This window comes from Clinocottus analis, unplaced genomic scaffold (assembly GCF_023055335.1).
Source record: "Clinocottus analis isolate CAN_PGR_092001 unplaced genomic scaffold, fCliAna1.0.p SCAF_18, whole genome shotgun sequence".
NCBI classification, from domain to species: Eukaryota; Metazoa; Chordata; class Actinopteri; order Perciformes; family Cottidae; genus Clinocottus; species Clinocottus analis.
The window spans coordinates 4,541,746-4,564,028 of NW_027175909.1; the positions used below are offsets into that span (position 1 = coordinate 4,541,746).

Below are 22,283 nucleotides of genomic sequence, written 5' to 3' on the forward strand. Positions count from 1 at the left end.
ATGTAGAATTAAATGAAGACAAAGTTAGCGAGCGTGCGCTTGGCCTTTGATGAGAACAGGGGGAGTGAGGACCCTTCATTTGCAACCTTTAATCAGTCCAATGAGAAGAGATCCACATGTGATCCTGGAGGGAAGGAGGAGGGAGAAAAATGAAATGGTAATAAGTATTGATTACCGATGGGCACATGGCCCCGCGGTCTGCTCTCGCATTCTTAAATCAACCCAAATTATTGGATTTACTAATTTCATGCTCAGAGAGAACGTGAACATGCCTCCACAATGAACCAGGTGCCCACCGGGGTCCCGAGGACAATGCAGTGATGGGAGGCATCTTCTTTTTGTGTGCGTGTGAGTGTGTGTGCAGAGGCGTGGGTGTGAGGCTGAATTAACCGCACCGGTTTAAAGTCGAGGGTGGTAATTATTCCAGGAGGGTCCGTGGGGAGTAAAGGTGATTCAGGTAGCTTTAGCTTCAAATTACATTTCACGTCACCGTGCCGTCGCTAAGCGATGGCCTCAGCCCGGCCGTATATGCATGTAATTACTCGTCGTTCAGACAGAAAAAAAGGATAAATAAATAAATAAAAGGGTCCATTTAGGCCGGGGAAAAAAATAACAGCCCAATTACATGTATACACAATTAATACACCCATGGGAAATAGAAATTTTCTTTTCAAATGATAAGATTAATTCCTAATTACGGCTGCAGACGCACGCTCGCACAAGGCGTCGCGCGCGTGCGCTTAATCTGCTTCCAGAAAAGAAGAAGAAGAAGAAAAAGCCACCGTGCAGTGGAGTTGTGGAGAGCAGCAGTGGACAGCAAGTGATGGAGGGAATCCGTGTCATCGTGCACTCGATGAACCCGGCGGCCGGGAGGACGCGGCGGTGCACTGCCGCCACCTGCTGGCCGCCGGGGGGAACACGAGGACAGCAGCGGCAGCAGCAGCAGCAGCAGCAGCAGCAGCAGCAGCAGCAGCAGCAGCAGCAGCAGCAGCAGCAGCAGCAGCAGCAGCAGCAGCAGTGCAGTCTGGGAGGGTTTTTAAACCTTGTTTTTAAAGTGGTCAGCTTCACCACCATCATCACTTTGTTCTTTAGAACCAGGGTCGTTTGGTTCCTGTAGCCGTCTGCCGGAGTCTCACACTTGAAACGCTAACAGTCTCTTCCCACGGGGCCTCTGGTCCCGTGGCCCAAGAGCCCAGGAGGCCCCTGAGCCGGCGCTCTGCAGGCCTGCACGTCCTTCCAGAGCCACTAACCTGCTGCTGCTGTCATTAAAAACCTTCTTTGGTGAAACCCAGTAGAATTCTATTATTGAAGATCAAGACCTCTATTATGTTTCCACGCGATGGATCGGTGCAGCCAAAACATATTGATGATATATTTCACTGAGCGTTAACATTGTTCTCCGGCCCCAGTGCGTTCATTCGCTCAGCCTTTCAGACAAAGTCCTCCTCAGCCTTTTGATTTTCTTTACACGGACTTTACTCCGAAAAGTGGAATCCGGGTCAGGATTCCTGTGCTGGACTCTGCTTCAGCGGGTCTCTGAAGTCCTGATTGAGGCTTATTGGTTATTCCTCGCTCCAGGCCCAGCAGAAGAAGAAGACGAAGACTGGGCTTTATATGTCTCTCTCTCTGGACTTAAGATCTGAGGACACTTCTAGAAAGCAGCATCAAGACTCAACTGTGTTTTTAGCTTGATGTCTACTTTTTTTTTTACTTTTACTGTGAAGCTCCAGGTTTGATATAAATGAACGTAGTATTGTTATGAGATAGATAAAGCTGGAAGAACGAGGGAGAGGATGAGACTATTAGAGTGGATGTGTTTGTCTAACTTCAAAGCCTCTTAGAAGAGAAGAAACAGCAGCGCTGTGGAGGTGAAGCGGTTAAATGAAGAAATGCAGAGACACTAATCGATAGGTTACACTTCTCAAGTCTGAGTTTTATTCTGTGGGAAACATGAGTCTCTTACACATCCAACTTGTTAGTGCAAGATGACCGACAGCCACCCAGTACAGCCTACAGTTAATAATATATCCATGATGACGAGCAAAAATAATGAAACATTGTTAAAAAGATAAATATTAGTTTCAGTGTAAAGCACAGCATGCAGTTCTCGTGACTTGCAGCAGTAGAACTGTATTGCATCAGTCTCACATAAATATGCTGAACCTCACACTGGGTCTAGGCAGGCAGGCAGACACACACAGACAAACACACAGACACGCACGCACACACGCACACACACACACAGGTTTTTACATACGGTGTCTATTCTGTCCTCCTGCTCAGAGCCCGACTACGCAACCGGAGACAGAGAAAGTGCATTTTTAAAACAACAGTGACACTAAACATCCAGGGCGACGAGGACACGCGGGATGCTGGCGGGACGAGTGTGAGTGTGATATAAGGAGCACTGCAGCGGCTAGGTTACGCTTCAGGACATTAAAGGGACACAGACAGGAAATGAACACAGTATGTGGCCAAACAGAGACGGCTGTCCACGTCGTTACAGGAGCAATTTTCTTTCTTTCAACGGCACACGCACGCCGAGCGCCTCGCGGCCCTTCGGTCACTTCCTCCCCCTCCTCCTCCTCCTCCTCCTCCCGGTGTCTGCTGGCTTCCCTTCACATGGCGACCGAAGCGTCCGACTCTTTGGGCCGGTTGCGCACGACGTGCTCCAGCTGTCCGGAGTCCGACACGTCGTAGCTCGTCTTGTACTTTGCTAGGATCTTCATCAGAGGACGCAGCTTCAGCCACCACTGCTCCTTGGGGATCCTGTGACTGCGGACAGACGAGCAGAGCTCAGCACTGTGGGTTTTTTTTGTCACTAATACAGAAATGTGTTCATTCTAAAAAGGTCCCATGTGGCACAAATCTAATATATTCTAATGAATGAGGGGGAGAAAAAGATCAATTCCCATCTGGACCACATGGATATGTGATACAGGAGAGACTTCAGCAGTTAGCTTCGCACCACAGCGGGCTGGGGTGAGCCAGCATTAACATGAACCACCACAGCTCGGAAGAAGAAGAAGGATTGTGTGCTTTTTAAGTCCTCGTGGCTCGATACGTACACAAAGTCGGTCTCGTCCTTGAGTTGCACAACGGGCTGGAAGACCAGAGCCCGGCGCCGCATCCCCAGCAGGCAGCAGGAGTCCTCGGTGTTAGCGAACACTCGGCCTGCGGGGAAACACAGCAGCAGTCAGAGGACGGGAACGCGGGGAGCGTGCTCTTACAGGTTAGCGAACGTACAAAAGCATGGGGCAGAGGGTCGGCAGTGAGCGGGAGAGGTTGCGTCGGGCGATGGTGGCCTCTCTTCCTGCTTAGTGGCGAGCGTGAACACAACAGTGCTGCGTGGATCTGCGGCAGGATGGAAATGGGGATGGGACTGGAGGACTAGACACAAAAAGCAACTGAGGCGACATAAAGCGTCAGATAAAGGAGTTAAAGATGTGGAGCAAAGCAGGAAACAGTGGCCATCACTTTCCAATCTTATAAATCCAGACGTGACGAGGAAATAGTGCCTCGGCTGCCTGAGTGGATCTATAAGAATAATGGAAAGACGAGACGGGGACATGGAGCTGAGTATAAAGATGGAGATGGTCATGGAGCCAGCAGAAGAAAAAGATTTACCTTCATCTTATGTCATCCATGTATATATAAGAAATGGACATAAAAAACAAAAGAGGAGTTTTAACTTTAATTGTAGCCTTTTGTTCACCTTCAAAGTGCTTTTTAACACAAATAATCGCTCAGAGGTTTCTCCCGTTCTCTTCTGTAAAGTCATTCAAGTCAATTTCTCATCAAACAGTTACGCTGATGGATTCAGAGGATCAATGAATGATTCCCTAAAAATACGTGAGGATATCAAGACGGTGACTCCATGACGGATGTGGGTAAAGGTCCGCTTCACAACGGTCACGGCTCTGTAGGGAGGGAGGGGTGATCTACCACGGGGCGCTGAGGGGGAGCATGGACCTCACCGTGTCTGAACGTCTCCACCAGCTTCTTGGTGACCCACTGCATCGCCTTGGCCGAGATCTTGGTCCCGAAGTTGCGGTCGAACGGAGACGGCGCGCCTCCCTTCACAAAGGATTCAAAATGTTTCATTTGGTTGCTTGAGGATGACACTCATGTTTTGAAGCTTGCACATTTAGATTCAAGAAAAATGATTAAAAAAATATGAATATGCACGAAGAGTCTCAGACCGTATTTAAACCCAGAACCACCAAACTTTTTCTTTTCTTAAATATTAAAACATTTTTAGTTGTGCTAGGTTTAAAATCTACTTTTCCTCCTGTACCCCGTCACTTGCTGCCGGCACAACCCACTTCCTCCCCCTTGGGGATCGTGGAAGTTTTGTTTGATCCCGTTCTATCCGCCAAAAACCTCAAGACACGCAGAGCCAAAACCACAACAAAGCCAGGGACATGCATATTCATGATAGTATAATATAATCTATTAAATCTTCCAGGGCCTGGTAGAGTCGGTGTGAAAGAGGGGGAGCCGGGGCCGCGCCTACCTGCTGCATGTGTCCCAGCACGTTCTTCCTGGAGTCGAACACGCCCCTCCCTTCTTCAGAGTACAGCTGGTAGATAAAGTCTGTAGTGTAGTTCTCGTTACAGTTCTCATTCCTACACACACACACACACACACACACAGTTAACAAAGTCCACATGCACAGAGGACACACACAGCAATGCTTTTCGATGTTACCTGAGGACCAGTCCTCTTTGAATGCTGGTCTTCATTTTCTCCGTCAAATGCTCGACGTTGGCCTGTGGGGACACGCAGGGAGTGTGAGTGACCAGCGGGCAGCGCTGTAACGCAAAAGGCCGCCCCGAACGCCCTCTCGTGGACCGAGAGATGCCGAGTTACCTGCAGGTCTCGGATGTCAAACGGCTCCTCGTAGATGTAGGCGGCGTCGGCTCCGGCCGCCAGCCCTCCCACGCTGGCCAGGTAGCCGCAGTAGCCGCCCATCGTCTCGATGATGAAGACGCGCCTCTTGGTGCCGCTGGCCGACTGCTTGATGCGGTCGCAAGTCTGACACGTGCACACAAGCTCACAAAGTCAGCACACATTTGGGCGAATAGTACGAGACCAGCGTTATGAAACGGGACATGAGGGATGACTCCAGTTCAATTCCATGTTTTAGAGGAAAAACAGTCAAAAAACAGTCATGGTCGGTAAAACGTTCCGCATGCTGCAGAGAAACGGGCACTGGTTTGACAGTCGGCATGCTCATTTCTCACTGCACAAGAGCCAGCTTGCTACATTTAAACAATCCGAGCAGATTCAGGCTACAATGTTGCGTCCCCAGTGAGACTGGAGTCCTGCGTGAGGACGAGGGAGCAGATCAAACGGTATGTGCAGTTCAAATGTTAAGTACTTGATTAGAATTATTTTTAGACTGCTACTTAGTTTGATATCAGGCGACTGTGATGTCACAAACAACTCCACAACTACAGCATTGTTAAAGGGGCTTTCCAGGGGTCTGTAGAGCACGTCCATCACGTTGGAGGACGACTCACAGGAGACAGATTCAATGAAGCGATGGTTCAAATCGAGGAAGCAGAGGCCGAGATATTCTGATTTGTAGTCCCGGGTGTGGCTCAAGCTCCAAGAAAAAACAACCTACATCCTAGAGTTCCCATCATGCCTGCATGTGGTGATGCAGTCTTTCTGTATAAAACAACTCGCAGGTTCAAAACCCCTCGTGTCGAGGATGGAGTGCCCCTTTAAAATGTAGTGGGAGTGTTTGGGTTAAAGTTAATTCTAGGCCTGTAACGCTAGAACTACGGTGAGGGTTAACCTTGAGTTCAGCTAAAAATAAAGGTTACATCATGACTATAGAAATCTATAGAGCTGCTTCAATGCTTTAATCAGCAGACCATTAACTCCACTGATGCGTGATACAATGTGTTCTCATCCTCACTGGCGCGGGGGGGTCAAAGCGGTCAAAGTCTTGGGGTCGGCTGCCTTACCTCCACGATGGCATTGAGGGCCGTGTCCGCCCCGATACTTAGGTCTGTGCCCGGCACATTGTTACTTATGGTGGCGGGCAGCATACACATCGGGATGCAAAACTCCTCGTGGGTCGCGCGCGCCTCGCACAGCTGCAGCAGACTCTCAAAGGCCTGAAGCGGCAGCGGGGTGAGAACGCGTTAGGAGGACGCAGAAGGACGGCCACCGGGGGAGAGAGAGGTGTGAATCTCTCTCTCTCTCTCTCTCTCGGTGTTGTTAGAGCGTACCCGGCCATTCCGGCTCTTTCCGTGTGATAGCCGCAATGGCTTCCCTTTGGCAGAGGGGGCGGTAGTGTGAACAGAGAGACGGAGAAGAGAAGGGGAGACGGGAACATGTACAAACAGAGAATGAAGGGAGGAAAGGGAGATGGTGGGGCCGATACAGCAGAGGGAGGAAAGACAAGGCGGGACAGAGGGCCGTGTGCAGCTCGGAGGGTTGTGTGTGCAGGCAAGACGAGCACCGATCGAGTCTGCAGACACAGGAGGATGAAGAAGATGGTGGCAGAGATCCAGGCACGCTGACGTTATCCTCTGTCATATTTGCGCTGAAGTCACGTTGATGCTAATTGGAGTTATCGTGTTGATGTCGTACTTAATAAAGTCAGTGTGGGAGCTTCGTTAAAGCAGATACGCGCTCTATGCTACGAGGTGTTAGTTTGTGCTCTGCAGCGAAGTAGACAACATCCAACCTGCATGCCGTTACCACTCATCTTGATGATGATGATGATGATGGAAAACACGCACACAGACAGAGAGAAGGGCGGGCAGAGCAAACATGGCGGCCGGTCACGACACTCGGGCACCTCACAGCATGCCTCCATGTTGCCACTCACTCACTCACCTGATAGGGGAAGGGGGTGCTGCTCTGTGACTTTACCAGGCATGACGGAGGTGTGCTTTTTTTTGTTTAGTTTTTTTGGCGGGGGTTAACAGATGTTCACAAATTGGTCCTCCAAATACTCCACTGACAGGCCGGTAAAACGACTGAGTGAGCGGTTTCTCCCTTTTTGTTCCCTGCTCCGTGAGAGCGTAAAGCGAGTGAGACATTCTGGTCGCCGGCGCCATCACTTACAGCAGTGATGGCGTTCAGAGCCGTGTCAGCGCCGATGCTGAGGTCTGAGCCCGGCACATTGTTGGAGACAGTGGACGGGACCATGACCATGGGCACGCAGAACTCGTCATATTTCCCACGCGCCGTTAACAATTCCAGCAGTGAGAGGAAGGCCTGCAGGGCAGAGCCAAGGGCTTTAGTGTCTGCAAAGGGGGAGGGGGGGGGGGTGGTTTGGTTGAGAGGTGCTACTTGCCACAAGGGGAGGGAGAAAGACAAAAGAAGTTGTGCCAAGGGGAGGAGCCAGGTCTATCACAACGGACAGCAGCGAAACAGACAGGTACCACTCTGACAACATATCTCACACACACACATGAAACTCATTTACTTGCACAGATCACAGGAAAATAAAGCTGGTGAGCATCTAAATGGGAGGATGTGACATGGCGATAAGAAAAGCAGTGCTCTACAGTTCAAAGAGGCGTGATTACGCACAGGACTATGGAAGGAGCCATATGGTGGCACATAAAAGATGGATAAGACTTGATGGAGGGGATCAACATCAGTGTTCACGGTCCTATACCGTACACCAGGACATCTAACAATATCATTAGCTCGCTTCAACGGCTACGTTGCCATCTTTAAGTGCGTGAGCAAGCTCATAATGTGGCTGGTTATGAAAGCTAGCGCTGGCTCTACCGAGGTAAAAAGCTTCTGGAAAGTACAAATGAGAATGTAGCCTCATTATTAGCAAAAGAAAGTGCTAGCGGGGGACAAGGGAAAAAGTTTGAAACATACCTCAAATCCACCAACAATTAGCAGAGCGTTGATGTTGTGCTCTCGCATCTGCTCGGCAATTTTATCGACATGCTTTGCAGGAAGTGTTCTGAAGGGGAGGAGAGGACGATCATTCATGAGGAGTGATTTACAAACATTTGAACAGGCACAGTGTGCGTGGCTGCGAGTGTGGTCCTTTACCTTTTGGTTCCCAACAGAGAGCCACCTTGTCCCGTCCATCCTCCGACATCGGCCCATTTAATCTCCCTAATCTGAGGGGGATAAAACAACAGGTGGAATCTCACTCCATCACATATTAAACACTTCCTTCCTTCAGCATTTCAAATCTCAGAAAGGAGAGTTCACTCTTCCTGACTACTCTCTCTCTTTATCTATACTATATATAAATATATATATAACAGAGGAGCTGGAGCGGTGAAGACACAGAGGTGTGTTGCAGAAAGTCCCAGAGCACTGAGGTAGAGAAATCCATTACTCCCGCTGGTCTAATCTTCTCAGGGTCAGTTGGAGCAGCCGGGTTTCGGCTGGCCGGGGCGCACACACGGGGAGTTTAACTCAGCGCTCATATCGGGCACATTTTCGATAAAGATAAACGATCAAGTCGTTGGCTGAACGCTGTTCTTTGAATGAGGATTTGATGTTTTTCTTTCACTGGGAAAAGGTGAGTGGAGGATATGGGAGACAGAAGAGGGGGAACCAGTTCGACCAGTCAGAGGGGAAGAAAAGCAGCAGCTCAAATTGCAGCACAGTCTGGATCCACCTAAAGACTCAAATATCTACTGTCTACTGTTTTAGCTCATTCAAAAGTCAAGACTTCCTCTCCATTTAGATGAGGTGAGAATCCTCCTACCGACTAAACTGTGCTTCTCAGTCCGTGTCGTTTGTTGCCCTCTATGGATATATTATGGTATTGCATATATCTATTCTGGGCACAGGAGGACAATAGGTTTACATTAATCTGGACAGATTATTCTTCAGTCGGGGAGCTAACAGTGATTGTGTACGTTACCAACTCTCTTTAGAGTTGTCAATTAAAATATAAAGCAGGACACACAATATATGATCACGACATTAAGTCTCCGTTGTGTGATGACTTCCCTTCTAGATTCATATTTCCTATTAATCAGAAGTAGTAAGATTGCAAAGTTGTGTACGCGGGCAATAGTACAGCACAGGTGGCAGTACATTGGTGAGTTAGTCCCCACCTGTCCTTTGGAGAACCCCTCAAACCCGTCACTGACGGCGAACATCTTGTGGCCCTCGGAGATGCCCACCCTGACGGCTGAACGCACGGCGGCGTTCATGCCCGCCGCGGGGGCGCCGACGTTCAGCACCGCCACGTTGAAGTTGCTCTGAGGGGCAGAAAAACACACGAGGAAACGGACATCAAACCTGTGTGTGCGTGTGTGTCGGCGCACGAGACAAAGAGAGCGCGTCGCCAGAGTTGTTGGAGGGACAGTCGATCGAGCTCTGCAGAGCGAATCGATAAGTGTTCCTGCCTCTGCTCTCGGCGACACGCTGTGCAGACAGTGGTTGTTATCACAGAGTGCAGCGGGGCGGCCGACCCCTGAGGCGAGCTGCGCAGCACGGAGCCTGCCGCGCCGCCCGCACACCTCGCTGATCTTTAGCCGTCCTCCTCCTGGCGCGGAGGAACTAGTCATCCCCTTAGCGGGGGAGTCAGGTGTTATTTGATAACACTGCATGGCAGACCAACAGCGAGCCAGACGCCCGAGCCTCGTGCGAAGCAACTACAGGCTGCACAGCAAGAAGAAGCTGGAAACTGTTTATTGTGAGCTGGTCGCCATTATTAGCATATCTGATGGATAGCGGGCATGACTGGCAATATTAAATGCCCTGGTTTTCAGAGGAACGCTCACATTATTTGGCCAGACGAGGATAATCATTACACAAGGCCAAGGGTAGCTCTAAAAATAGCAGCGGCACGATGCATCATGTCTCGTGGTGGAGTCATTATTTGTAGGACATCTCAGGGGCTATGGAGGCCGAACCATCTCTGGTAAAAACAACCTGCACTCCAGGCATGGTTCGGGACTGCTACTCCTGCCTAGTGCGTTTCTCTATGCGTGTGTGTGTGTGTGTGTGTGTGTGTGTGTGTGTGTGTGTGTGTGTGTGTGTGTGTAATTCCGGCACCGTCACCGTCAAAAGTCCCGAAGGTAACGTCAAGGTTTCGGGAGGGGACTTACAACTGGCAGTTCGGATTCTGGTTTACGATGAGCCAGCAGTTTGTACGTCCTCAGGTTGTTTTCAAAACTCCTGCAATGAATAAAACATGGCACGTGCAACATTGTGAAAACAACAGGGGACATGTTCAGCACCAGTGACAAGACGATGCTGAAATACTGAGGGTGACATTTCTGCATCGTTATGCCACAGACTGTATCCTTGTGTATAAACAACAGACTGCTTGGTGTTCTAAACAGCGCCATGACCCACTTTCTCGCCTGTCTACAGTAAGCATCGTCAAACTGATGTCTTGATCTTGAGTGAAGTGGTGGTCATACCTGCCCCGGAGCTTAACAGCCTCCTCAAACCGCTTCCCGTCCATGGCCCTCTGGACCTCTTGAGTCTGAGGAAAAGAGAGGAGTATTGTTACTGTTTGAAGTCTGTATTATGTCATACAGCCCCCTCCCCTGTATATGCAAAAGCAGAGGCACTTTGTTTAATTTAAATCCACTGAGATCAAATATCTGTAGGCATTCATTCCTTTCTTAAAGAGACAGAGCATTGTGAGACGTTCCAGCTCACAACAGAGAACATCATGTAACCTTGCTTTGACCGACACCACAAAATTGGAAACTAATAGAAAACCTTCCCTGTAGTTCATTTAAAATCTGAACATGGTGTGCGAGCACAAGAAAGCCTCTTTGTTACTGTTACATCACCACCCGGCAGGCAGTTATCGCCCGCCCCGCCATGAGCTTCAGATAATCATTAACCCCAGACAATAAAACTCTCTTGTGAACGTTTGTGCCACTTCAGGCCCAGTGGGCTGGCAGCATCACTTCATGCTCCTCCAACTTGGCCTCTCTGAGCCACAGTCATTCCCCTCTGTTTGTGTGTGCTTTGCTGTTTCCCCCTCTCTCCTCAGCATCCGTACTTTTGTAAATACGTACTTGCGTATGTGTGTGTTTTGAGTGTGTGTCATGTTTCCGGCCCCGTGCCTACCATCTGTACACACTCCATCAGGGGCAGGCGCACCGACTGGTTACCGCACAGAGAGACCACGCAGGCCGGTGTGTTAGCTGTGGTCTCCAGAAGTGCAAGGACGGCCTCCACACCCATCCGACTGGCCTGTGGGAACACACACACACACACACACACACACACACACACACACACACACACACACACACACACACACATCATCATCATATCAATATACCTCCTCTGTTTCTCCTGTAAACACAATAGTTTCTTTTCAGACACAATTTTCCCTAAATCCAGTGATTTATTTGTTCTTTCTTTTCCACACTGGACACAACATTCACCACAATGTCTTTTCTCTCAGCCTCAATTTTATTTATTTTGTCAGTTTGGGGTAAACATGAGATGCATCAATCTGTGATGCAGCGCTGTGTGTGCTGAGCCATAAATCTGATAATGTGCTTAACCTAAAACCTGAGGGCCATTTCTCCTCTCTCACACACACACACACACACACACACACACACACACACACACACACAGGATTACAGAGGAATGGCTCTCTACAGCTGGACTATTCCTACCAAAATACCTCCAATAGAGCTTGCAGCAAACATGTACAATAGTTCAAAAGATGTGTACACTTACATTACATTACATTACTTTTACATTAACCAGCATCCATATCAGTGCGCACTCAAAATAACAGGTAGATTCAAATTGCGCGACCGTTAGTTGTCATTTCCAGCTTGACATTTACCAAACATGTGTAGCGGGGGTTTCTCTTGCGCCTACACTTTTATAATAATAAAATAACAACACGCTGCTCCGTTAGGTAAGACAAGACAGCAGCCACTTTATTCTTGTCTCCCTTTTCACTCGAACAAATCCTCCTCTCTTTCCGTTTCCCCTCCACAATAAAAGCCCTAGCTGTTTACGTACACACTATAATAGCTTGCACATGTTTCGTGTAAACTTTGATATTTTGGCTGGAATGACTTTTGATGAGAATGTCAGCGGCGAATAATGTGTTTGTGGTCACTGTTCCTGCTGTACAGTCACACGTTGATACGACTTACGATCATGAGAGCAGACTAGTTAACGCTCTGAGAGACTAGTTAACGCTCTGAGAGACTAGTTAACGCTCAGAGAGACTAGTCAACGCTCTGAGAGACTAGTCAACGCTCTGAGAGCAGACTAATTAGCAGGGAGCGAGCGCGTAAAACAGGAAACGAAGACAAGGAACGAAAAGTGTTTGATCACAAAATAGTGATGATTTCCAGTGAAAGATAATCACCGTCTGCAATTTCCCGAGTGAGGCAAGTTCTCTAAACATCATGGCGGAGGGATAACGGAGAAAAGACGGACAGAAGCAGTGAGAGCAGTTATTCTCATCGGTGTCTGGGTCTCATCCTCCACCCTACTTTCAACTGTAGTCAGTTTTATATTCCCGTATGTGCTTGGCCACATACGGGACGCACATACGGGATATATATATATATAGATAACTCATATTAGAAAAGAGAACAAATTAGAAAAGGTCGACAATATAAATTGTTGTCAAATAAAGGGAAATAATTCCTTCTGAGAAATAGAATCATGTGGGGAATGATTCATGATTTCTTTATAAATAATTAGAAAATTACATATTTCCCGTGAGAACTTCCTAAAGTCTCAGGTGATGTATTTAGATAGCATGTTTTTTTCCACCAACAATCCAAAACCCTAATATTATTAATACTAATACATTAATAATCAAATCCCAATATTTCAGAAGCTGCAACCGGATGAAGACAAATGACTAAAACAGAGTATCTGTAATCAAAAAGTGGGCGGGACCTACCAGGATGCGGTCAAAAGCCGAGGGGGTCCCTCCTCTCTGTACATGCCCCAGGATGGTCACTCGCGTGTCGAAGCCCAAGCATTTGACGACGAGCTGAGAGGATACAATGTGCAGGTATTAGCAAAACACAGTGGCAAAAACACTTTGTTCTGATACTACTGTAAATGTGACTCATGGGCAATTCATGTCATGTGATACAAATGTATCATGCATATTAGTCACACGGCTAAACGATGAGTTTCTGTCTGGAAAGAGGACCATACTGTGAAACAAATGCACAACATTTAATTGCACGAAACAGGCACATCACAAACACGGTAGAAAAGCTGAAGAGAAGGGGAAACAGCAAAGCACAAGCAAGCCATTCTAATTTTTCAGTCATGTTTTTTAGTTGTTTTTTTTGTGCGGGGAGCTCTTAGCTTATACCGAGCATAACAGAAGAGTCCCGAATGCCAGAAGGTGCTAAACCAAATGCTCAGGTTCTGTACAAGAATAAAAAATGCTTGAAAATGTTTGCCTTGAAACGAAGAACAGTTAGTGCAGGGTGATTCAAATAAATAAAAAAAACAATACAACTATGTGCGCAGCAGTTAGAAATATTGACTTGACAATAGAGTGAGGCTTAGTGAGGGGTGTCCGCTCAAGGTTTTGCAGCAGTGGCAGTAGTAGTATGGTGACAGCCATCTTACCAGACTAGAGTGTGTCTGACAGAGCACTCCAGAAACACAGCGACAGAGTCACAGCCACATCAGGGCAGCAGTACAGTACTAGAGTCACACAGGAGGCAGTCCAAGCGGCCACTCGCCACACAGCTCTTGTACTTACATCCTTGATATAGTCAGTGGTAATGGGCTTGTTGCTACGATCAATCGCCCCTTCGGCTACAATTATGATATTCAGCCTTTTCATCCCTGCTCGGTTCTACAGGGAGGGATGGTGGAGAGACAACATGACAGAAAAACTGAGACTGTGGCTGCAACGTGGGCTTTCAGAAGCACGAGGGCCGGGCCGGAGTGTCGCGGCTGCTCGCGTTCGCACTTTGTAATCAGCAGCGCTCCTGCCGGCGTTGCTGCCGTGTCCTCGTTGCATTGCTGTGGACTCAGCACGCAGCATCAAGGTTCACTGATTAGGAGCGGGAGCATCCGGTTAGAGATTGTGATGGCAAGCCATAAAAGAGAACCTTTAGGCTATTTGTGGACCTCCGTCTGTCGGGCCTCCGTGCTTCTGGTTTCCCCTTTCTTTGCACTCAGGTACTCACATCCTTGACTATACCAGAAGTTATAGGCTTCCCATGCCTGTCAATGGCTCCCTCTGCCACTATGATTATGTTCAGCCTTGTGCCCCTGGAACGGGTCTGAATCATAGAACAATGGTTTCCAAAGCAGAAATAAAAACACAATGAGACACCAGACGGCGGAGACTAAACGCTGTCCTTCACATCAGTCTTCTCTGATAAAAATAAGTCAGGATTCACTTCTTGTGGAAAGAAAAAGGACAAATCAAACAAGATAACAAGGGAGCATCATAAAGAACTCGACACCGGTACGAAAAGGTTAGCGGGTTGACTGTGGGGAACAAACAGGATCGTGTTACCGCAGACAGTTTTGAACACATCTTGTCCTCCCAGCCGTCCTCTGGGGGCATCTCGGGGATCAACACCCAGTCTGCTCCACAAGCCAGGGCGCTCACCAAGGCCAGGTAGCTGAGGGGAAATGCAGTGTCAGTAAACAGAAGTTATTAAAGTATTGTGATTATGGATCTACTGTCATGTTTATCAAATGCTTTCTCACCCACAATGTCTGCCCATGACCTCCAACACAAATGTTCTCTGGTGACTGAAAGATCAGAGCAGAAAATAATGACTTAGCAGTGCATTTGAATGGTACATCACTCGACCGTTGGATTCAAGATAGCCAGCGGTACCGCATTGTAGCCACAGTACTTACAGCGTGTCCTATTTAGGACTTCACATGGGCTCAAACTTTTATTTGCTAGATTAGTAAAGACTACTTATTACCAAATACAATATATAGCTGCTCTATGTCGCCCTCACCTCTGTGCCGTTGTCATAATTGCGTCCACCACTTCGATGATTCTGTGCAGAGCGGAGTCGGTGCCAATTGTCATGTCGGTCCCACAGAAGTCGTTATCGATGGAGCCAACCATCCCCACGATGTGAAGGGCCGAGTACTTCTGGACGGAGTCGGCCTCGATCGAGCCTGAGAGGATCGGGATGTTAGGGTTGAACCAGCGGTGTGTTTCCACAGTCGTTCGGGCGGCTCACAGCGTGTTGTCAAAATATAATGGCAAGAGAAGCAATGAACTTTAATTTACAATACAAATACGTCACGCTATAACTTGTGTGTTTTGAGTGACTATTTGACAAAAGTGATTGCCTCTTAAATGATAATGAAGGGCATCTGCTGGCTTGAAAGATGGCCTCTCATAGTTTGACTTATAGCAGAGCCTGCCTAAGGTTTATAAACAGCTAAACTTCTGGTAAAGATGGCGCGACATGGAGCCTCTTGTGCAAAGAGGCAGGGTTTCATATAAAAAACATTTTCACAACAGCCAGAATAATAATGAATAATAAAAAAAAACCGGAGTGACAGGGCGTGAAGGTAAAGCAAAGAGGGTTAATCTTTTCTCGGTACCTTGCTCCACCAACTCCGTCAGCAGCCCGCTCCACTCCTCCCTGAAGAGGTTGGCTCCCGTCAGACTGCCGTCTCCACCGATCACGCACAGGTTGGTGATGCCCTGCTTCACCAGGTTGAGGGCGGCCTTCAGGCGGCCCTCGTGGCTGCGAAACTCCTTACAGCGGGCGCTGCCGATAACAGTCCCACCCTGATGGAGGGGAGTGAGCGCATTACTTTTGCGCCAATACTCTTTGTTCTGTGTACTTGGTTTGTCATGGCGCTCAGTGGAAAACACACTGGCTGCTGCGAAGACCATAAAACAGCCTTCTGTTTGAGCACCATGACTTCCAATTTCCTCTTGAACGGCCTGCTCTCTGTGAGCAAATACTTACTTTAATATTTTCATCTTAGAGTGTCTCGCCCTCAAACAGAAATTCACACATGAGAAAGTTGTTTCTCGAGCCTGTGCAGTGCAGTAGATTGTATGCTGCCTATGATAATTACTCACCACTTGTAGCATGCTGGAGACACTTTCCCATGAGGCCTCCTCTATGTTCTCTCCACCGTCCACCATACCCTGGTATCCCTGATTAAAGAAAAGAAAAAAGATGAGGCTTCTTCGGAAATGAATACACAAGATTACCAAACAGATAATCCAAAACAACTAACAGCTGGAGCGATGTGGACTCCAAACTGCATCATTAGGTCATCCTCCTTCAGAATTACATAAATATTAGAAGCTAATGCAACACCATAGGAAAGGGTGTAAATGTGTAAGTGTGAAACTGGTTTAAAGTGTGTCCGTCATCACAAAGTGTTCTGCAGAATTGTGCGGATGAACACACAGCAGTGTGTACCTGAGTGGGAGTTTCACACAGAGCTTCTGCTACAGCTTCAAGTCAGTTATGTAACGACACTCTGAGCGAGGAGGTCCATGACATGTACAGATGTGCAGGGGTCATGCAGGATGAGCAAGCGGAGCCAAAGCTCCTCTGACATCTGCTATGTGAGAACAAACTTCCCCGTGTGCATAGATGCAGCCCGGGCTCCGAGTGTTGACAGCATCAGTATGTAGCTCAAGTGCAGTCGTCCTGTTGTGACATACATTCATCTGAAAGGCTCGCTGTAAAGAGTCGCTTAAAAAAAAGATTCATCATACCTGTGCTCTGTTTTGAAAATAAGTTGAATAATTACTTATTGTATTTATTGTGTTGTGCATACAATGTGCAGGTGATGTGGCTGAAGGTCTACATTTTCCTACTTTGTACTCCAGTCTATCGCCTCCAATAAACTGCGAGCAGCTGCCAAAGGGCTGTGAACAGCGATCATCACAAAGTTTGGGCTCACCTCATGAATGAAATAAACTTTTGCTCCCACATATAACCCCATTCGAACCACGGCACGTACAGCAGCATTCATTCCTGAAAAAAAAGATTTTTTTATAGCATATCAAAAAGTAATCCCAAAGTAAAACAACTTTGGTGCAACACAGTGTCAATAGTGAAGCTTCACAAAGGGAGAACACACGTTAACTGGAGCAAATCAATGTAAAATCCTGATTTGCACGTTTTCTTAACAGGTTACTACATGGATATGCGTTTCATCTGTCACAAAGAAGGTCAGCATCACAACTTGAACTCCCTCTATGAGCGTTTATGCGTCTTAAACGTGAAAGACATGTTAGCGTATTAGAGTTCAGCTTAGCTGTGTTTATACTGTTATCTGTGGCCACAATGTTTTCGCTCTCGCCACAGCACACTGCCATTTTTGGTCAGACTGTCTCTCAGCTCCTCCTACAGCCGCACAGACATTTGTAGTTAGTCCAAACGAATAAGTCAGTGCTATGACGTGAATGTCAATGACAGGTTAGCATAAACATGACGTTGGGGATACTGGTTCAGGCTTTACCCACAGCAGGCCGACAGGAACTTGGCTGACTGGGTATAAACGACAGAAGAAAGCACCGAGTTCCCTCTCGGTACAAACCCAGTGAACGCCAAGCAGTGCTGTTACTAAGCAACACAAAGGTTTAAGACCAGTGGGGCAGCAGAGAAAACAGCAAAGGAGTGAAAAGACAGTGAAATGTACATGGAGAGCTATACTGGCAAGTAAAAACCCTTCAAAAAGGCGTGTTTTCTCCTACATTTCTAGGGTCACAGAACCCACAAGGCACGCAGAACCGTTAGAAAAGGGACCGGCTATTCGCGGCGCTGTCCGCTGTGACGGCCCCTGACCTACTGTCTCATTACATAACCACGTTCAAATGAACGGCCTGGTTTAATCACAGGGAGGAAGACTGAAGAGGCTTAGAGGCTGAGAAGCAGACAGAGAAAGAATGTGAGCGAGATAGGCTGAGATGAAATGTAAAGATTATCCAAGAAAGGTATCTTTTTTTCTGTTTCTTGCAGAGCTCGGAGGTCTTTATCAAAGCCGAAAGGCATTGAGTTTGGCTCTCCTGTTCTGCAGAACCGACACTTTTTCTTCTTGCAGAGTGAATGAAAAAAACAAGCCAAGTCTACACAATGCCCTCTGACACTGACATTCAGTTCCTGTCATGCAATGCCTCATTGCTTTGCTCTGGCGCCAACTCCATGCACTTTTTCCACCTCTTTTTTTTCTATGTGTGTGTGTGTGTGTGTGTTAAGGGTGAATTCTAATATCAAAGCCACCCATTAAGGACCGATTCGTTGATCCCGAGCCAAGGAGAGCGAGAATATGCAACACTTGGCTGGCAATTATTGTAAAGTGCACAAAAAAAAACTGCGCTGCTGTTCTTGTTGAAAGTGAATCAAGTCAAGTGGCGGCTGAATCAACATCTCCACAGTACTCGTTCACGAGAGACCTTTACACAGGTCCCAGCAGGCAGAGCACAGGTGTAAATAATAAATGTTGTATGGCTGAATTCCAGTAATCAGCTTATTGTGCATGCTGGCTCATGGTCAGGACAGAAATACAGCAGAGCCAATGTTATTGTTATTAGTAACACCTATGCTTTTCCTACTATGACACATCAAAATGCCTGCTACGAAAAAAAAGCACAATTTCTTGGCAGTCCAAATCGTTTGTACGTCAACTCTCAAACATAACTGGTGGTTTTCCATCGTTTAACAGACATATTATTACAATAACAAAATATGTATTCCTTCTTAATTCAGACAACCCACTTAATGATTGATGTCTTAGGATAAATGGTGTTTAACTATGTTATATATCTGAAAAGTCAGTGTTGTAAAGGGTTTAATTAATTAAGTTTATTACATAATCATAATATAACTGATCAGAATGGCTTTGGAGGAAGCTCTTACCTAAAGATATACACAATAACAAGTTATAATAACAGCAATACATTCGGTTGTTTCATGTATCTCTTACATTGTGGTATTATTTTAAATATCACATCTCTTATGTAACCTCTCTTATGTAACCTGTATGCCTTAACACAAAATCCTACTAGGTCCTGTACTGAAAAACCATATTGGTTCTCAATTTTCAGGAGCAATTTTATGTCTTCAATAAACTACAGTCCAACCCCTAAATAATTGCACTTGCAACGTTTACGTCGTGACAGACCTGCAGCGCTTCAGACAAACAAGGGCACGTTCCGGTGAGCACGTGACCAGGGTTTCCTTGATGACGCATGCCGCGTCGGGGGAGCGTCGCAGCACGGATGAAGCGATGCAGCTCCTCACGTACACAGGATACGAGCTTTTCCGCCACATACCCTAAATGTGTCTGCGAACGAACCGCGGCCTCACGTCTCATCTCATCTCACAATCTACATGATGAGGATGTTGTTTGTCCCTCCCCTCCCCCCGTTGTCACATCCTGACCTACACCACCCGCAATGCAGTGCCGGCATTGTTAACGCGGGCTGCTTCATCAAAGTTTATTCGACTGTGTTAACTCATTGAATGATGACATTAGCTTGTCGGTTATATTGCAATAAGGACCGAGGGGACGGGGGCTCGACCTCGGCCTGCTGCCGCCTTCTCTGAGCGGAGAGACGCGCCATCGGAGCCCCGGCAGAGGGGGATGCTGTCGGCCGGTCAGCGCTAGCCTCCAGGGGGTTAGCAGGAAATGTCCCGTTAGCATGCTAAGTGGTTGAACGGGTCGTTACTGTTTCCTCACTGTATGTTATACGTGAAGCTTTTCACGCAGCGTGAAGAAACGCGTCGCCGCCGCCACGGAGTGTCTCGCGCTCTGCGGGGCCGTTACACGTTACACACATCAAGCACTGCATCAAACTGTCGCGCGACAGTTTACCTTGAGCATCCCCTCCGCTCGTCAGCACCGCGATGGCTTTGCCGGCTCCCGACAGGTTCTCGAAGAATATCTTCTTGGTTTCTGGCTTCGCCATTTTCTCACAGCGGTTTATATCCCGGTCCAGTGGAGGAAACAATAACACAACGGGACCGCAACTGAGTGAAAGTGTCGCTAAAGTGATGAAGGGCAACGGTCGTCCGCCCCCCTGCCTCTACCGATATGTGCCCGCTGCGCTCTCCTTCTCCTGTTCCGCATCTATTCGTTGATTTGCATCGAGTGACCGTGGGAAAGGTGATTGACGTGGCCGTGAGCCAATCAGATCTCTGGTTTTGTGAAGCCTACCTTCCAATGAGGAGGAACGTAGAGGATGTGTAGGCGGAGCAGACAGCAGGTGGATGCCAATGTGCATCCCTGTGTCCTCTGGGATTGTGTGGAGGGGTAAACACACCTGCACTCCGTTTATTCTACTAAGTTCCTCTTAAGCAGAACAAAATACCTTTACTGTAAGCAGCCGGAGGCAGGCCACCTCACATTGCAACAAGTCAAATGGAACAATTACACACATTACTTGATTACAATGCAGTGTGCACATTGTTATCAATTATTTAAATATCCATTTGTAAGTTGAGAAATAATTACAGCTGACAATACACCTTTACTCCATGTAAAAACTGTGTAAAAAACAGACCTATCGTAAAACAAAATATGATATAAAAGATTAGACGTAGTAGTAGTAGTAGTAGTAGTAGTAGTAGTAGTAGTAGTAGTAGTAGTAGTAGTAGTAGTAATATTGTTATTGGTTTTATTAGTGCTGCTATAGTTACTTAATATAATTGACCTTGTACACATTGACTACTATTAATTGTGTTTGTTTTGCATATCAGCTTTTCTGTGTTTCTACTGTTGGATGTTTTTTCTTCTTGTCCACTTTGCTGATCCAGTGACCCATGAGCACCAGACAGTGTATACTCTTCACTCACCTTATCCCAGACTACACAGATGTAGTTTGAAGGAGAAAATCGAACTACTTGACTCTGTTTTGTTCTAAAAAATATTATATTTGTTAATTGTATGATCAATTCTCCTTGAGATCCACAATTCACAAAATCTCGGCTGATAACTGCGTCACTGAAACAGCCCACGGCAGGCGGACAGACAGACAGACAGACATGTGAAGGTGTCATTACAATCAGGCCAAAAAACCCTTTTGCTGAATATGACCTCCACTTTCCAAACAGCTGAGATATTCAGAAAGGTGAGCACTGATTCTTGTTGGAGCATGTTAAGTTAGTTTGGCCTTATTGCATTAGTGTACATTACATTCACTCAAGATCCCTGCTGACAAACATGAAGCAGCACTAACTCTGTCGCCATCTAGTGGCAGGAAAAAAACAAGACAGGCACAAAGTCATTACGCTTGAGTGTATCAACCAAAGCCAAAATACACTTGTCCAGACTGTTATTTATTTTTTGAAATAGTCAAACATAACCTTAATATTTCATGAATTTTAGCCTTACAGAACAACTTTCGGATCATATGTTTAAAAATGACCGTGGAACAAAGCACAAACACTGGGTAAGTGCCAACAAATGTATTTTATTCAAAGGAAATTCAGCAGGATAAGCTACTCAGACAACTTTGTAAACTCAGCATATTCTGGCACAATGTATGTTATGTAAATTTATCTTCACTATATGAGCCAGTGCTGTGCCGCTCTCCGAGGTGCTGATCCTGCTGCTGGGAGCTGTTGTGTGGGTTTCCTTATTATCCATTGAGACCAATGAATGTTCTTCAACCTTTTTTTTTTTTTTAAAGGCCACATAAAGTAAACATGTAAAATCAGCATATATTTTGGATTATTATATTTTCATAATGGGTGTTGATTTACACGTACACGTCGTGATGTGTGTCTGAGGGAGAAGGCTTTATACCTGCTGAGCTGCCGTCAGTCATCACGTGTCATAACTGATCGGCTCTGACTCTCCTGGTCAGCTCAAACAACAGAGGGTTTAGTTGTGGAGGTCGTGTGTGTCTTTCATTGAACAGAGGACCCACCACATGGGACTTATGGTGTTGTCTTTCTATAGCTGATTCATTTGCGTCAAACATTAGTGCAATGTTATATTAAAAAAAAAAGAAACCTACTCATAAAACCTGTAAATGATTTGATTTTCTACATTCTCCAGATATGAAACGTCGCTATTGCTTGTGTTTCATTTTTTTTTTTTCATTTTTATTTTTGTATTTTATCTCTTATACCTCTGGGAGAGGGAACTGCTTCCTTTACGTTTGCCCCCCTGGCGTTCGCAGCAATTATATGGCTTCACTCCACGGGGCTGCTGAGAGGATGGCTTTGCTGGAAACTTCAGAGTCGACTGCTGCCAGCTGGAAACTCGAGTAGAGCCTCTTCATTTTGCAAAGCATGTGCTCGTCAATTATTTTTTCTTTCCTTTTTTGGCCTCTCAGCTTCTTGCTTCACGCAACATTAAAGCTCTATAAGTCTTTTAATGTC

General features: G+C 46.8%; 1 protein-coding gene across 5 annotated transcripts; it reads right to left on the minus strand.

The window, feature by feature from the left end:
* Positions 1 to 1,701: 1,701 nt before the first annotated feature.
* Positions 1,702 to 20,029, minus strand: pfkpa (phosphofructokinase, platelet a). 5 transcript variants are annotated; one of them, XM_068581264.1, is made up of 23 exons: positions 19,771 to 20,029; positions 16,855 to 16,928; positions 16,016 to 16,093; positions 15,526 to 15,715; positions 14,925 to 15,090; positions 14,662 to 14,706; positions 14,465 to 14,573; positions 13,697 to 13,792; positions 12,872 to 12,964; positions 11,050 to 11,175; positions 10,386 to 10,450; positions 10,068 to 10,137; positions 9,069 to 9,215; positions 8,044 to 8,114; positions 7,864 to 7,951; positions 7,090 to 7,242; positions 5,979 to 6,131; positions 4,873 to 5,037; positions 4,711 to 4,772; positions 4,517 to 4,628; positions 3,978 to 4,077; positions 3,069 to 3,174; positions 1,702 to 2,775 (listed from the first exon to the last, which is right to left on the minus strand). In XM_068581264.1, exons 1-23 carry the CDS (start codon positions 19,862 to 19,864, stop codon positions 2,619 to 2,621), a joined length of 2,520 nt encoding a protein of 839 aa, XP_068437365.1. In that variant the 5' UTR covers positions 19,865 to 20,029; the 3' UTR covers positions 1,702 to 2,618. The 5 variants fall into 5 exon arrangements, with proteins under 5 accessions (XP_068437365.1, XP_068437363.1, XP_068437364.1 ...); XM_068581262.1 differs by lacking the exon at positions 5,979 to 6,131 and having other exon boundaries at positions 1,703 to 2,775; XM_068581263.1 differs by lacking the exon at positions 7,090 to 7,242 and having other exon boundaries at positions 1,704 to 2,775.
* Between the last annotated feature and the right edge of the window lie 2,254 nt (positions 20,030 to 22,283).